The sequence below is a fragment of the Neopelma chrysocephalum genome, unplaced genomic scaffold, assembly GCF_003984885.1.
Source record: "Neopelma chrysocephalum unplaced genomic scaffold, ASM398488v2 Primary Assembly neopelma1_142, whole genome shotgun sequence".
NCBI lineage: Eukaryota > Metazoa > Chordata > Aves > Passeriformes > Pipridae > Neopelma > Neopelma chrysocephalum.
The window spans coordinates 449,138-464,871 of record NW_020897804.1 but is presented as its reverse complement, the minus strand read 5'-3'; the positions used below and the strand labels follow the sequence as shown (position 1 = coordinate 464,871).

The following is a 15,734-nucleotide window of genomic DNA, read 5'->3' as shown; positions in this document are numbered from 1 at the left end:
TTTGGGCATTCTGGCAAGACTCCCTCCCTGTGTCTTGCAGAAATACTGCATTCAGTGAAGGCAGATGCTGGTTTTTCACGCTCTTTCTAACAGAAATACAATAGATTTTGATATGAATAGTAATGCTATCTAGAAATACAAAGGACATGATTCAGCTGGCTAAACATGAGGATGTAGTATCATTTGAGACACCTGTGTTTAGATGACTTGAAGTGAGCCCAGGCAGGCTGTGAGCATTGCTTTGGGAGACCTGACAAGCTGGAGAGGCAAACAGTATTGTTGTCTTCTCCCTTACTCTCATGATGAGTCATTTAGGTTTATTATATGCTCTGTTTGCGTGGCAAATGTGAACAAGTCACACAGATAACTTGAGCACTTGCAAGTTATGTTGGCTAAAAAATAAATATCCTTTCCTCCTCTGGGACTGTTTGTCTTTCTAGACTCTGAACATCTGAGAAGCACAGCTCAATCACATGACTATCCAGTATTTCTATAGTAGCCTTTTAAGTAATATCAGTGTCATTACACCTCTAGTCCTAGGAATGTGCCATGCCTGTGCCTAATTTTTTAAAAAAAAAAAAGGTAGCTTTCAATAGGGCAAATAATAGTAAAATGAGCAGGGTACATGATAAAACAGTTCCTTTGTCATTCACTTAAGCAAAAGTAATCAAAACACTTCACTATGCTAATAAACTGCAAAATTATTCATTGAGATGGCTTGTTCCTTCATCATGTCATAGCCTCAAAGGATTTGTCACCAGAGCTTCCGCACAGATTTTCAGTATTTTTTGCATATGTAAAGAAGTCTTAAGGGAAAACAGCACAGAAGCTCAGGCCCTACAAAAGGCCGTGTCAGATGGGTAAGAGCTGTGAACTTAATATACTTCGAGCATGCTAATATAGAATAATGTATCTAAGTGTGTTTTGTTTTCCTTCCTGTACTAAAAAACTCGTTCTTAGGAAACTATTTTTAAAAGTTGTGTGTTTAAATTGAAGACATATTTTTTCACTGATGTGCAATAGCCTAATACTCCTTGTATGTAAACAGCTAAATGTAGAATTGGAGGCTGAAAAGCTCATTCTTTAAGCATTTGGGCGGCAGGCCAGAGGCTGCAGAGCTTTGCTTGCAGTGTTGTATGTTATTGTATAAAATCCGTGTTAGGTGAAACATGAGGTTGACCTAAGGGACAATGTTCAAGATTGTTTCTTTGTTCCCCTTCCTCTAAATTAAAGAATGTTACACACATCTGTTTACATTCACTCTGTCACTATTGAGTTCAATAAAGGTTGTGTGATTTCCATGCTGCAGAGCTGATGAAGTCAAGTTCAAGCCACTTACACTGGGGCATCTTGCTCTGAACAAGATGCTCTAAACCACAGTGGTTGTAGCTGCAACGTGGCCTTCAGTGTGCAGGTCCCAAACACAGAGTGGGGTTATCTCTGCCCATCGCATGCATTTTAAGAGATGGGTCAGAGTATCTATGCCCCTCTTCCCCCTTTTCCTTGAGGAATACCCATTGAATGAGACTTTAAAGAAATTCCCTTGGGGTCCATGAATCCACAGATGTTCCTGCAGAGAAGTAACATGGTGCAGTGCTTCCCACAGGACCTTCACTGGAGTAGTTACCTTCCCAAATGGCTTCTGCAGCCCACGCTGTGCTCCCTGCTGTTCCAACACCACTGAGCTACCCAAAGCATACTAAGAGGGAATTCTTGTTATGGGCATGGAAGTATTTGCTGAAATTCAATATAGTAACTTTTTGATCAGTTTATTGGGACATGAAGTTCTTGGAAGTGAAGTACCTATCAGCGTTATTTTCCTGGCAAAATTTTTTAATTAAAGAAAGCCATTTAGTTTCTACTTAATTATTATTTCTGGGAGTGCTGCTAGAGTTAGACATTTAACTTGTAAATCTCAAGCATTTCGTCTATTCTGCTCAGTTTAATAAAACTTATAATGATTTCTACCCACAAACCATTCCAATTATTACAAGCCCAGGTCTTCAAACGGATCGGCTCAATTTAGTTCATGAACAGATAAAGAACCTGTGTGGCTCTGGCACTGGAGTTCTTTGGGGTGGATCATCAAAGGCCACGTTCTGAGTAGGTGACTCAAAACCAGTCTCTACAGACAAGGCATGTCAGAGTCTGAGGAAAACAGAATAGGAAATATTTTCCTATGAAATCTGTTTAATACAGCCTGACTTGGTAATGGCCTCTTGCTTGTGTCCTGACTGCCATCACTGCCAGATGCTGCTCATTCACAGCCCTGTGCCATACCCTGATGGAACAAGAGGACCACTGATCATTCCACATGGAATTGATCTGAAAACCTTGGTTCTCCGTAAGCAAAAATTGAGATCTATCCCAGCCCACACTGTGAGGAGGAATGGCCTTTAAGCAATAAGTTGTCTGGAAGGGTAGTGGTATGACCTGATGGCTCAGATGAACTTTTAAACAACCTCAGGTGAGAAATCATGACAGACTTCAGGATACACACTGGGAGGGCTGCTCTGAATTGTGGTTCTTCTCTAAATCTCTTGCAGGTGCTAAAAGTACAAAGCAGGCTTGAGACTTTGGATCCCTGCAGTGATGTCTAAGTTCAGTTATCAGTAGCAAAGGGTTCAAAACTTTCCTGCTGCTTAACTGTAGGAAGCAGAAAGACAGAGGCTTCTTTATAGAATCTCCACGCTTTTTGAGTTGAGTCTTTTCCATGCAGGTTTCCTTTAGACTCTTTTATCCATTGACTTCTGTCATATCACTAGTCTTTGGGGAAGGGAACCCACATTTTTCAATTGCATATCAAGAACGGTTTTTAAAACTGACTTTTAGTCCAATAGCTTTATGAACTGGGCAATATGATGGTTTGCTTCCCCAGTTCTGCAAGGCAGGAAAAGGAAATATCTGAAGATTAAACACTTGACCTACAATGTGAGGTTCATGTAGGCAGTAAAAGGATTTCAATTTCGCAGTTTCCTCCCTATGACTAATGTGTTTAACTGCACCACAAACAGGACAATGCTTTAAGCTGGCAGACTGGGAAATAAAAAAAGCAACACAAGTATAAAAAGAGACTTTGCTGTTGCTGAGAAATGAATGTCCTTGGACTAAGAAGTAAAAAATGTCATTGCTAGGTACAGAAGTATCAATGAGGAAAAAAAAAGCAGGAGGCAGAGTAAAATGGGGAGTGAATAACACCTGCTGCTAAGATCATTTATTTGAAATAACTCAAATATAAGTAAACTAGAAAAGAATTTTAAGGCCAAGAGATCTCACAAAAATAGCTTAAGTGCTCACTCTTAAGTCAGATGATGGAGGGGAAGCAGGGACACAAAAGAACACTCCTGTCTCTGTACCATTAGTGTGGAGCATGAAGAAGGACATGGAGGATCCATAATGCAGGAATGATGAAAAAAGTGAAAAGCCTTCCAGGCCAAGGGCAAAAAGGGGGCATTTCACTGGAATGTACCTATGGGCAATGGCACAACAGAGAGTTCATTCTACTTTGTTCTGGTTTACACACAAAGACATGTTTAGAACCATGAAGCATTTCCCAGATTGGAGACTGGCTGCAGAGTCCAGGCTTTTCTGTGGGATGCAGTAACTTGGACAGTTATGCACAGTTGTGCTCTTTTCTGTTTTTTTTTCTTTTGTCTCTCTATCTCTGGCAGAGCAAATATTGATTAGTTCATACACAGTGGCCAACCCCATGAGGGAGCATAGAAAGCTCCTCAGCAGAACATCCTGTAATCAGGTGATTCATGCATTCCTGTGAGTGATGGATGTTGAAAGCCTTTCAGCGAGAAAGGTTTCCTACACTTTGTAGATAAAAGGACAGGAGCAGCAGCAACAGCCATTCTCTGACTGCCTTTTGAAGGAAGAAACTGTCTTCTCAGTGTTAGAAGGAAAAGCCATGGATATCAGTCGCAAGGACATGAATCCTGAAAGTTGGCACTTAAATCCCAGAGGGGCAGAATCAATCATTTCCCTGTACACAGTTTTTTTGAGCAGGCTACTTGGATATTCAGAGGGCTGGAAAACAACGGATAAATCTTGGGTGTTTTATGGATTGATGAGTGTATATCTGATTCTAAAAATGCTGTGTGACACTAACAGTCTGCCAGCTCCTGCTGCTTCTGTCAGGCTGAGCAACGCTCAGTAATCCTGATACTAACAGCTGATAAAATGAGGGGTCAGTAGTTCATTTGACCCAAGTTGGACTTCTAAATGAGCAAAGATAAATTGCCCAGCTCAGTAGGTCACTTATTCCTGCGTAGCAAGGATGGACACACCAAATGCATGAGCAGGAAATGGAGTGCTGGGGCTGGGGTGGGCTGGGATACACAAACACGCTGTATGGCCAACCCCAGAAGTGTGAGATACACTGTATTGCACACAAAAGCTAATGCATTCCAGATCGTGCCTGTCAAGTGCTGATGGCTTTCAAAGGATCCATCCTTATACTCACCTTTGAGTAAGTCACAGATATGTAGTTTTGCTCTTTCCATGCTCCCAAATGAACTGACAGCAATAGTTCAGAATAGAGTCTTCAGACAGGAAAAAAAAATCAGTGTTTCTGGCTGAAAAGAGAAAAAAATCAACATGTAGATGTCTCACAGTGATGAGTTCTACTAGATGCACCACAAGAGTATTTGGTACTATGAGCCTTTTGGCCCATTTTGTGATTTGAGCTTGCAGGTTGCAGAGGCATGTTTTCCTCAAAACTGAAGCAGAGGGAAAAGTAATTTCTAAAGTCAAAACTGTGTACCTTAATCATAGTAGGATACATGGAAATTATATTTTAAGAAATTCAACTGTTGCCCAACATCAAAACCCAGCAATTTCTAATGGAAGGCTGATGACCACAGACTTTACTCCCTGCCCAGTCTTAAGGAGCTGCCTGAAAATCAACCTGGGAATAGCGTTTTCTGTCTTTATGATTTACTGATCTTGTAACTTGTTTCAGGGAAAAGACCCTTATTTGTATGTTACTGTGTTTAAGCAATGATAGAGTTATGTGTATGTTATATACAATACATTCATATGTTACATAAAAAAGGGTGACATGGGTAAGAGAATGTGTCAAAACCTCCACCAGTAGAACAGCAAGTGATGCGCAAAGATACAGATAAACATTTCCAGAGCCAATGTACCTGGGAGTTTCACCTCACCCAGCTGAAGGTGCCTCCTTGAGACCTGTGGAGGGGACTCTTGTCACCAGTCCTCAGCCAGTGATCACCCACCCTGTCCAAGAGCTTTTTCATCAAGATGTGCCCCATTTCAAAGTTCCTAATAAAGCTTGCTGAGCAACGCACTGATGTAGTCATTTCTGTAACATGTTATCCATAAGGAATTGGCAGTGAACAGCCATTGGCACATGGGGAGATGTGTGGGGAGAAAGGAAATCAACAAAGAGAAGTCTGGAGAGATTGAACACTACTATTTTTTGCTTGACCGAAAGATCAAGATCCTTTAAAGAGCAAGGGTGGGTCAGCAGAAAACTCTTAACTATTTTTTTTCAGTATGAAGAAAAATCCATCTGCACTAGTTGAGACAGGCTCCATCAGAAAACTCCAGTTTCTCCATCCTAGTAAAACTCCAGTGATTAAAAAATGTCATTATGGACTCTTTCCTCAAGGCAAGTTAGAACATGGCACTGTCATCCAGGCCAACTGCAGAGCTGGACCGGGTGGGATTCTAGCTGGGAATGACTCGGGAGGAAAGCAGGGTGTTTCATGTCTGTTATTGGCGGCTCCTAAGACTCCCAGGATAATTCACGTTGGTAAGGATCTCTGGTGGTGATCTATCCCCAGCTCAAAGCAAGGCCTTCAAAGAGAGGTATGGCCAGGACCTTTATTTCTTCTCACACAGCACAGTCTGTCCAGAACTACCAGCACACATTGTACTGGAACCACCTTCATTTTGCATTAGGGATGTAAACTGAGGGCCCGATTTGCTGCCGTCGTTGCAGAGCCAATGGCACCTTTTTTGTTGCTGTATGTACTGTGCTCAAGGCCTTGACTCCAGAACTAGGGCTGACGTGGATCCCAATGGGCTGCTCAGCCTGTGCCCCTGGCCTGAAGCAGGACCAATGAAGCAAAAGTATATTGCAACTCGTATTTGTCAGTCTTGATCTAGAAATACGTAGTAGTAAACATCTGAAAGCTCTGTTCAAGTCCATTCAAATGCTTCACTATCACTAGCATCCTTTTGAAAGACTTGCTTAACAACTTCCCTAGTTATACCTTGCTGAAATGTAAGCCCCTCTTTTCTCATTCTACCTCCAGAGGACCTGTAGAGCAGTTCTTTGCCATCTTTATGACAGCCCATCTCATACTGGATGACTACTTTTAGATCTCCTCAGTCTTCTCAAGGTCAAATGACTAAAACTCTTGCAGCCTTTCCTCACAGGTGATATTGTCTGTAGCTCTGATCATTCTTGTTGCTCTCCTATGGCTTCCTCTTGCTCCACCTACTTTCTGAAATGCAGTTCTGAAAACTGGGCAGAGCATTCAACCGAGCCCTTGCTGGGGCTGAAGCGAGTGGAGGGATTGGTTATACAAACACCTTGATCACTATACAAACACCTAGAAACCCCCTGGTCTTTCCCTGAAATTGATACCTAACAAGCTGTTCCCCACATTTTGGGAAATGTGTTGCCTACATTTGGGTAGCTAACTGGTTTTGCTTTTGCGTGAAGCTTTGCACTTATCCTCATTGAATTGCTTCTTTTTATTAATCTTGTACTATTATTCCATCATGTTAAAATCCTTTCGAATTATAAACCTGTTGGCCAGAAGGATTTAATGTAAGATTTCAATTCTACAAAAGCAGTATAAACAGGAATCAAGACCTTCCAGGAAAGAAAGATGTGACTAATTATCAGAAAAATATTTGGTTTTTTGTGCAATTATAAATGTCTGCCCAGACTGGAGGGGTAGGATGAATTAAAGAGGTGATTACCTGCCTGATTACCAGGGAATGGAAGGCGTTAAGGGATACGGGTAATGCCAGGAGAAGGTTAAAGTTTAGGTCACATATGAGAAGAGGTGAAAGGACTAGAAAAAAATTCAGCTCCAAAATAAAAATCAAATGTATAACAAGCCGTAGTATCAGAAGCAGGAAACACAGACAGAGAATTTGACTAAAGCCCAACATTTACAACACTTTTTTAACCTCATCTGTGACCCACAGAGGCCCCAAGGGAAGATGTTGACTTCTCCCAGCTCATGTGTTACAAAAGCTCATTATATTTAAAGGAAAACCTCCCTGGGAAGCTTATTTAATTTAACATCACGGTTCAAGTGAACGGATGGGAAGATAAACAGAGATGGGGATTGTTGGCAGGCAAGTAGGGTGGCCCAGCTTTCAAACTGCTGCAGAATTTATTCATTGTTAAAAAATGAAGTTCTTATAGGTGTCCTTCACATGCAGTTTGGAGTCAACCATCAGCCTGAACTGGCTTTGGGGCATAACTTGGAGTTAAAAAGAGAAGGAAAAAAAATTCTGGCAGAAGTCCTGAGGACACTTGTCTTCTTCACCTAGCCAGATACCAATAAGGCATTTAGGATAAATCAGCAATTAACTAATTTCTGGACTCAGCTGGATGTGGACTAATGGATCAGTGCAAAAAGGCCAAGGTAACCCAGGGAGATATTTAATTTTGTCTCAGCCAATTCTGTGCAGAAAGGCAGTGTAGCAGGCAGCAGCCACTCGTGGGGAGGATGGAGGTTGATTCTCAGGAGTCTCTAAGTACAGTTCTCTGCTTAACACACAAATTGGGAAATGGGATTGTAATCTGATGCATGACACTTTTGAATAATTAGATGTGAGAAATTCAGTGTGTACAACAGATGAAGCTGCCAAAAGATGAAGGGGGGAAAAAACCCAGAGAATTTCCACAGTCAATTTTTGATAACATGGAAAAATGGATCATGAGATGAACTACAGTAAAAATATAGTTAGCCAGAACACAGTCTCCAAAATGCTATAAATGCACAGGCTTCATGCCACATGGTACAAGGAAGTGAACAGAGGGCACAAAGGTTAGAGGTAGAAAGACAAGCAGCTCTTTTTCTTTAACTTGTGGACAATTAATAGTGAGAGTTCTACTAGCAATAATAACATTATCTATGAAGTGCATGGGAAAGGTTGAGAGTGGATTAAATTATCAGTGCAGGCAGCAAAAGCTGAGGAAGAAAGAAGCTAAAATTTGTCCAACTAATTAGCCTTGAACAGAGAAGGTGACATGGAAAAATGCACCAAGTGTGAATGCTGGTTGGAAGCTGGATGTCCAAAACACAAGCAGAGAGGATAACGAATTGCCTGGACTTATGGTAGACAACAAAGACACACTTGGTAACACAAGATGGTCTTACAAAAATGGGTGGCAGATGTGCACTGGTCTCAAGAGAACCAGCTGACAGTGGCTGTTGTTTCCAGTAGAGATGAGCTGACCAGGCTGGGGATGTTTCCCAGGAAGGCAAAGAACAGGACATGATTGAAATTTATTTTAAACCCCAGAAATGCACTCTCTACTAAAAGTATTGCAGAATGGCAGAAAGAAGAACGGATTCCATTCCACTCCCTGAATGTTTCTGACAACCTGCTAATACCAAAAGGAAGTATGCCAGCCAAAAGTGAGCCTGTGAGCCAGGGAACATAGTAAATGTTGGCACAGAATGAGGCAACACAGGTGGGAAGGAGGAATGAAATCCCAAAACATTTCTGGGGCTTCTTCTGGTATGGCACTATATATTTTAATGTGGTGCAGCAGAATATTTGAAGGGAATGTCTGGTTTGTCTTCCATCTAGATGACTGCTGATATGCCTTGTCCAACTGAGGAATGACATAAGACAAAACTGCAGGTTAGATGAGACTTCAGGACGTCTCTAGTCCAACTTCCTGCTCAAAGTAGGGTGAGTTGTGAGGTCAACACCAGGTTACTCAGGGATTTGTCCAGACTGGTCTTCTAATGGTGAAGTGAGAAAAGACGTTTTAGGCCATTGAGAAAATATATCAGGAAACTACAATACAACCTTGAACCCATTCTGTGGCCTCCTTTTAAAATCAGATTAAACAGGAAATGAGAGGAACAGGTTTTGACTCCCAAAACATGAAAAAAGTTTACTTTAAAGGGCCATTTCTCAATCATTAACATGAAGAGATGATGTCCTAGATGCTCTAGCAGATTCAATCCCTTAATCTAGTCTCAGTTTTGAAAAACAGACTTTTTTCTTCCTCATGTGTAAAATGTCTTGCTCACGTAAAATCTGAGACCAGTGCTTGAGCTGTGGTTATTATCAAGTAGGACCAATGTTCAAGATCAGTTATGCCATCCCACAGTGGTGTGTGGACATTGGAAGATTTGCAAGCAGGTAAGTATTTGCCATGTCATCCATGCAAACACCAGCAAAGAGCTGTGCTGTTCCATTTCCCCCAGACACTGAGTTAAAGTATGTTCTAATAGCTCTCCTTCTCCATTACTCCACATGGCAGATGAAGAGATTTACAGATGATCTAGGGGAACATTCAGGCCACAAAAGACACACCTGAAATTAAACCCAAAGACACAAATCAGTTCAAAAGGGGCTATTATTGTGTTCAGAGAATCAATTAATGAAATTTCTGCTCACAAAGGATATCTGAACCTCAGTACAACCAGTTATTTCCCTCTCCCCATCTATTCTGTGATTTCCCATGCTCATTGATCAGGGTTCTGCAATTCAAACAGAAGTTTTGTTTCTTGCTCTCCCAGTACTTCTTCAAGGGCTGTGAGAAAAAGGGAATCATTCTAGAGATCAAGAGTTTTAAGGATGGAAAAGGGCTCTTATGGTTGTTCCTGTTTGAGCCTAACCATGTTTTAAAGTCCCTTTCAGGCAGAACCAAAATAACCTGAAAAGGTGGTCTTTTATTATAATAAGGGTCTTGAGTTCTCTGGTGTGAAATTATTGTGCTGCCCAAAGGAATTCCTGGCAGTCATCACATACTGAACAGTTTCACCTGTATTTATTTGGGAGGAAATCTGTGGTCAAGACTGGCCTTGCTTCCCTATAATGGCTCTTTAGATTCAGACCTTGCCTAAGGTTTGGAAAAACTTCTCTGCCCAGATTTTATAGTTACACATAGATCAGCACACAAGTGTGATAAAAGTGATGCCTTGTGCAGAGGACCTTGCTGGGAAATGATTGCAAACACTACCCTTTCTCAAGTGGAGAAAGTTTCTCAGTTTCTTTACTGGAGAATCAGGAACACTGGAAAGATATATTGAGTTCACAGTATGCATCCTGCAAGTTGTGGGGACACAAACTGCACCAAGTCTTGAGATCTTGGTCAGCAGCAATCCTCAAAAATTATGCCAGTTTGCCTTTTGTTCTCACACCAGTGCACACAGAATGACCCCTTGGACATGTGTGAAAAAGTGGTGCCTTATTGCTTGGTCCTCTTCCTTTTGTTAGCTGACTCTTTGGAAATTTAAAACCATGAAGAAACTGTGACACAAGGAGAACAAAATATTAACTTTGCCTGCTGTATGACAACCTCTACAAAGTGCACACGTCTGGGGAACTGTGACTGACAGTCTTTTGTGAAAGGTTGTGTTTGAAAATTTGTTCTGTATGGTGACCTCTGCATTTCTGTAGCTTCATATTTGAACAGATGTCAATTCACACAAGTGGATCGAGGTTCTTTTTGTCCTTAAGCATGTTTTTGTTATTTGTTAGGCTGAAGGGTGTTCCTAGTGTTGTTCAGGACTTGAAAAAATACAACATCTAGTTTAAAAGTAGGCATCCTAAGAAAAATACACAAGGTGGAAATCAGCTGAGAAAAAAATGATGACTTCCTCCATATAGTAGGAAGGTCAGCAATGTAGCCTTAGAGGAACTGGGCTTAATTAGTACAGGCCTCCCGAAAACAGTAGGTCTTCAAGAGGAGTGGAACACATGAGACAGCAGAACAATTCACACTTATTAAATGCCACTGTAAACACAGAAGGCTTGAAAATAGCAAAAAGCATAAGAAAATTTGTGCAGCCTCTTCTCTGTTGGAAAGGTGGAATCAGGCCCTCTGCTCACACGACCTGGTGCAGTGTCACAGCCACCCAGGCTGGACCCCCCAGCCAAGGAGCTGCCCCTCATTAATATGCAGAAGGTTCTGACTTCGCTTACATGATCACTGCCAATTTTATAACTATAAGAATCCATTTTTAGAAACGACTGATTCACTTCAGCTGACAGGTTATGTATGATTAATAAGCAACATAAGAAAACAATGTTTAATAGTTTAATGCCTTTAAGTACAATGCAAAATTATTTAATTATACAAATTAAAAATGCTGCAAAGTCTTTGTAACCATACATTTCTAAAATTTAAATTGTATTACTTTGATAATTTGATGTCTAATGCTGAAACATACTGAACACCTCTTAAAAGTTTTGTGCTTGACTTCAACTTCTGATTAATTAGTAGCAGACTTTGAGGACAGCTTCATATTCCACAAGCATGGAGACAGAATTTGTAAAACAGTAATGTTATGAAACAAGCTCATTTAAAGAATAAACTCTACAGAAAACCAAATTATCAATAAAAAAATCCAAACATTAGAGTAAGAGCCTGAATCCTTAGATGCACAAGGCTAAATCCTAAAATTTATCTAGACAATATTTAGCATTACATAAGTAATAAAAGTAATAAATTAGGCAAAACTGTAATACCTCCTCCAAAGTATGCTGAGATTACAGGGTGCAAATTGAGTTTGAAATTAACTTAATTGACAACAATCTGGTTATTTTTATTGCATTTAGGCTTTTTGTTTTGCTCCAAAATTCTAGATAAAAATCAAGTTCATTTCCAAAGAACTCTTTTTCTAACTCTGGGGAACAGGACATTTAATATGTGATGAACACCAAGCATCTGCATTCTACTCACAAAATACGAAATAAGCTGAATACAACAGTTAAGCATTTGCTGATACAGTTCAAATAGTGCCAGTGTAGAAGTATTTTTACACAAGCACCTCACAAAATATTTAACATTAAAGTCTAAACATCCCTCTAACTCAAATATATTTGTGATGTTCCCAAAGGGTTAATATTGTCTTGTTTCATTTCTTACATGTAGTAATTTAGCTCTGAACAAAAGCAGCTCCCCGCTGGTTACCTTGGCTAAAGGAAACACAATGAACTGGTAAAAACCAGTTTTATCTCACTGCTGTTGCCTAGGGCTACAGACAAAATGAAGTAAAAAAATTCACATGCAGAGTATTAGGTGCTTATGAAAGATCCAGCAGCGCTGTTGCCTAGTGATTCAGTGAGGAATCAGCACAGGCCAATGAGGTGTTCGGGTACTGAATAACATCCCCGATGGCTGCTTTACATCTCCTGCAATTCTGTCATACACCCCCATGATTTCCCAGTGGTGAGAATCACTTTCAAGGGAACCTGTCAGAATAAAAAAAAAAATAAACATTTAAACAAACAAACACATCACAAATAGCAAGATTACTATTTTTGCTTTTCCCCTTGGATGTTGATACTGCTCTGGATTACATACCTATCCATCATGCAATGTTCTTCATTTCTATTAATACTCTATTATTGCAACAATTTTGATTAAAATACCTTAACAATTAAGACTAACCTTTGGTTTTGAAATTGCAAATACATGTTACTGAATTGCAAGGAATATGCTAATGCAAAATTCATCTTATTATGCTTTTCAAAAGAGCTACAAAATCATCATGGTGATTTTGATGTTCATCATCAGCAACTTTGTCAGTAATGCATAAAGATACTATGGGGTTTTTTTACCACCTACTTTTCAAATTCTGGGGTATTTTTATTGTTGCTTTGGTTTAATTTCAGTTTGTTTTGCAGTTCCTGGTGCTCTGGTACACAGTAGATTTGCTGACATGAAAGCTGCCTCATTAGCAAGGACTCTATTTTGGAAAAAAAGCTACTTCAAAGATAAAGCATTCTTTACCTCAAAGAAGAAAAAGAGCTCTCTCCCCATTAAGACTGTATGTGTGCTCTACTTTAGTGACATTTTGTCTCCATATTAAAAAATAATATTCATATTAACAGAGCACATAACACATATTTAGTTGAAGTAAGTCTGCTGAAGGAAAGCAGGAGCATTTCACGAAAACCTTTTCATCTTCAGCATCTCTAATTCTTAAAGACATATTCTTACTGTATAGAAGGGTAAACAACATGAATAAAAATACAGACTTCTTTTTAAAAGATCACTCTCAATTTCTTCTCTGAGATCAAGCTGTTGGTATGTTATGTTATCTATCTGGCCTCTGTCATTGATCTCTTTGTATGCTTCAGAGGAAGATGAAGTATCTTCATGATGCATGTAGTCTGGCGTGCTGTAGGAGTAAAAGTATGTCAGGACTCCTACAGTAATTTGCTCAGGAAAAGAAGACCAAACAAGGGTAATGAAATATATCTCTCCAAATACTTCTCCTGCCTACTAAAAAGTCCTGATCTTTGAAACCCCCAGAGAACCACCTATTGTCCAAGAATGTTTCCTTTCACCTATTAAAACACAGTTGGAATTTTAATTTAAACAGAGAATTATTGTTCTGATAGGAATGGCATTGTGAATCCATTTGCTAATGCATCAGGATGAATTTGTCAGTGTGTGACAGTAAAACACCTTAGACAGAGGGGAATAAGATTGTTTGTCCCATTTTGTCCACAGGACATTGAAACCTTCTGCCAGCTAATGGTTAGTCTGAAACATGTAACACGAAAATTATATTCTACCCATGTAATTTTGAACATTCTCAGTAACCATGTAAACATTTGTCTTTCTTAGAAACCTATTAAAGTGTTCATATTTATTTCATGGCCATGATTTCCTCAGGCAAAGTATGCACGTTGTTGCCTGTCAAAAAGCTACCAAAAAGTCTTCTAAGGAAGAACTGTAGTCTTGCTATTAAATTTATATGTCACCAATAATACCATATTTATTTTTATGAACTTTATAGCAGTGTGAGAGTAAATACATGCTTTTAATTACATTAAAAATATTTAAATGTAGTATAGCTTGAAATTAAAGGTAATTAAAATATTTAAATGTAGTATACCTTGAAAAACACTTGCTTCTCTTTTTCTTTTGAGGAATTTGTAACAAAAGAAGCTAGGCAAACACAGGTGTACAATGTAATCAACCTACAGAAACGCAGTTTGTAAAGCTTGGGAGTGTTTTCTATCAAGCAACAAAAGCTGAGCAGTAGGCAAGGGTGAAGGGTACCAGTAGAGAGAGAAATATGATTATTTTATAAAATAATTACAATTAGGTTCAATACACAGATAGATAAAATAGCTATTTGCTCAGCTATTTACTTAGTTTTTACAGATGTTGGTCTGATAGATGATGTCCTCTACTTTGAACGTGACCAAGGATTTTGTCTGCTTTGTCTGTTAGGCACCCACATGGAAATGTTAAATAGACCCATTTTCTAAGTGAAAATTACTGAAGAAAGATCTTTTGCAATATTTTTTCAACAGTAACAAATGCCTGGCACATCTAGAAAGCCTATTAAAGGGACATATTTTTCACTCTACCACACCCAACAGAAGTTTCATGGCAATGAATGAAATAGATTTTGAAATTACCATACTGCATTGCTAAGACAATCTCACTTTCCAAAAGGGAGGTTGACTTTCTTTCAGTTATTTTCCCCTAGAATTTTTATAGTAATTTTAAAAAGCAATTACCCACAAATATGAAAATGAAACTATTGAAGTGGAAGGCAAACTAGTTTTTGCTAGATTCTTGATATGATGATGATAATGTACAAGGCTAAGCATGCCTGAGACAGTAATGGAAATTCAGAATTATCCCTACCTTTAGTGGCACTTCCAAGGCTGTTGTTTGCTGCAGGGACTCCATTGTTCTTTTTACCAGTGCTGTAAGGTTAATTTGAAAACTTACAGCTTTATTTTCCATGTTAGCATTGTTATGTACATATATATAAAAAAATCACGTGCTTTATATTTTCTTATATAGTACTTGCATTTCTGTGTAAAAAAAAATTTACTATTTACAACTTTTTCAGATTATTTTTAAGTTACATTTTATCTCTTATGGAAGTTTCAATTCCTTATTTTAAACTGAATTTTACAGTAAAATTTGCAGAATTATTTAACTTCTATATCCCATATATAAATAAGTACAGCATTAATATATTTCATATAGAGTACATACAGAATGTCTGAGTGCTGAATTTCTCAGCTTTTAAGTTCAGTACTCATAACTATATGTTTGGTTACATTTTATACATTTTAATTTTTTTGTGCGGCCATAAAACTCAATTAAAAAGAAAAGAAAAAGCTAGGGAAAAGAACCACTAGAAGTCTGAACTTTTTAAAATATCTTATTCTTCAAAGTAAAAAGATCAGAGCCAAATTTTAAAAAAATCTTCCCTGTGGGATAGTAGAGCTCTCAAGAATCTAAACAATTAAACTTCAGTATAATTCATGTAACTTAACAACTCATCATGCTGTAACACTATGCTCACTATTACTGTGCAAATGCATCTATAATTATTCCAAATCAATCACTTGGGATCAGATTTGTCATCATTGGTCCTGCTAATTAGTGTTTTGCTTGACAAAGATTGCTGCTGCAACACATATTGTTCTAATAAAAATCAAAGAGAGATTGAGTGGCTAAACAGTTTTTAAAAAAAAATCATTTTTGGCTAGTGAAAGTGAAATAGGAA

At 38.8% G+C, this 15,734-nt stretch overlaps 1 protein-coding gene across 7 annotated transcripts in view; it reads right to left on the bottom strand.

The window, feature by feature from the left end:
* Window positions 1-11,293: 11,293 nt before the first annotated feature.
* Window positions 11,294-15,734, bottom strand: part of LOC113975665 (DNA polymerase nu-like) — a 108,998-nt gene continuing 104,557 nt past the window's right edge. For 6 of the 7 annotated variants that reach the window (XM_027699897.1, XM_027699896.1, XM_027699899.1 and 3 more), the window contains one exon: window positions 11,294-12,438. In XM_027699897.1, the coding sequence (XP_027555698.1) occupies window positions 12,305-12,438 (134 nt within the window). In that variant the 3' untranslated portion in view covers window positions 11,294-12,304. Of the gene's footprint in view, window positions 12,439-14,857; window positions 14,920-15,734 lie in introns of all 7 variants that reach the window. The other variant, XM_027699898.1, reaches the window with a different exon arrangement.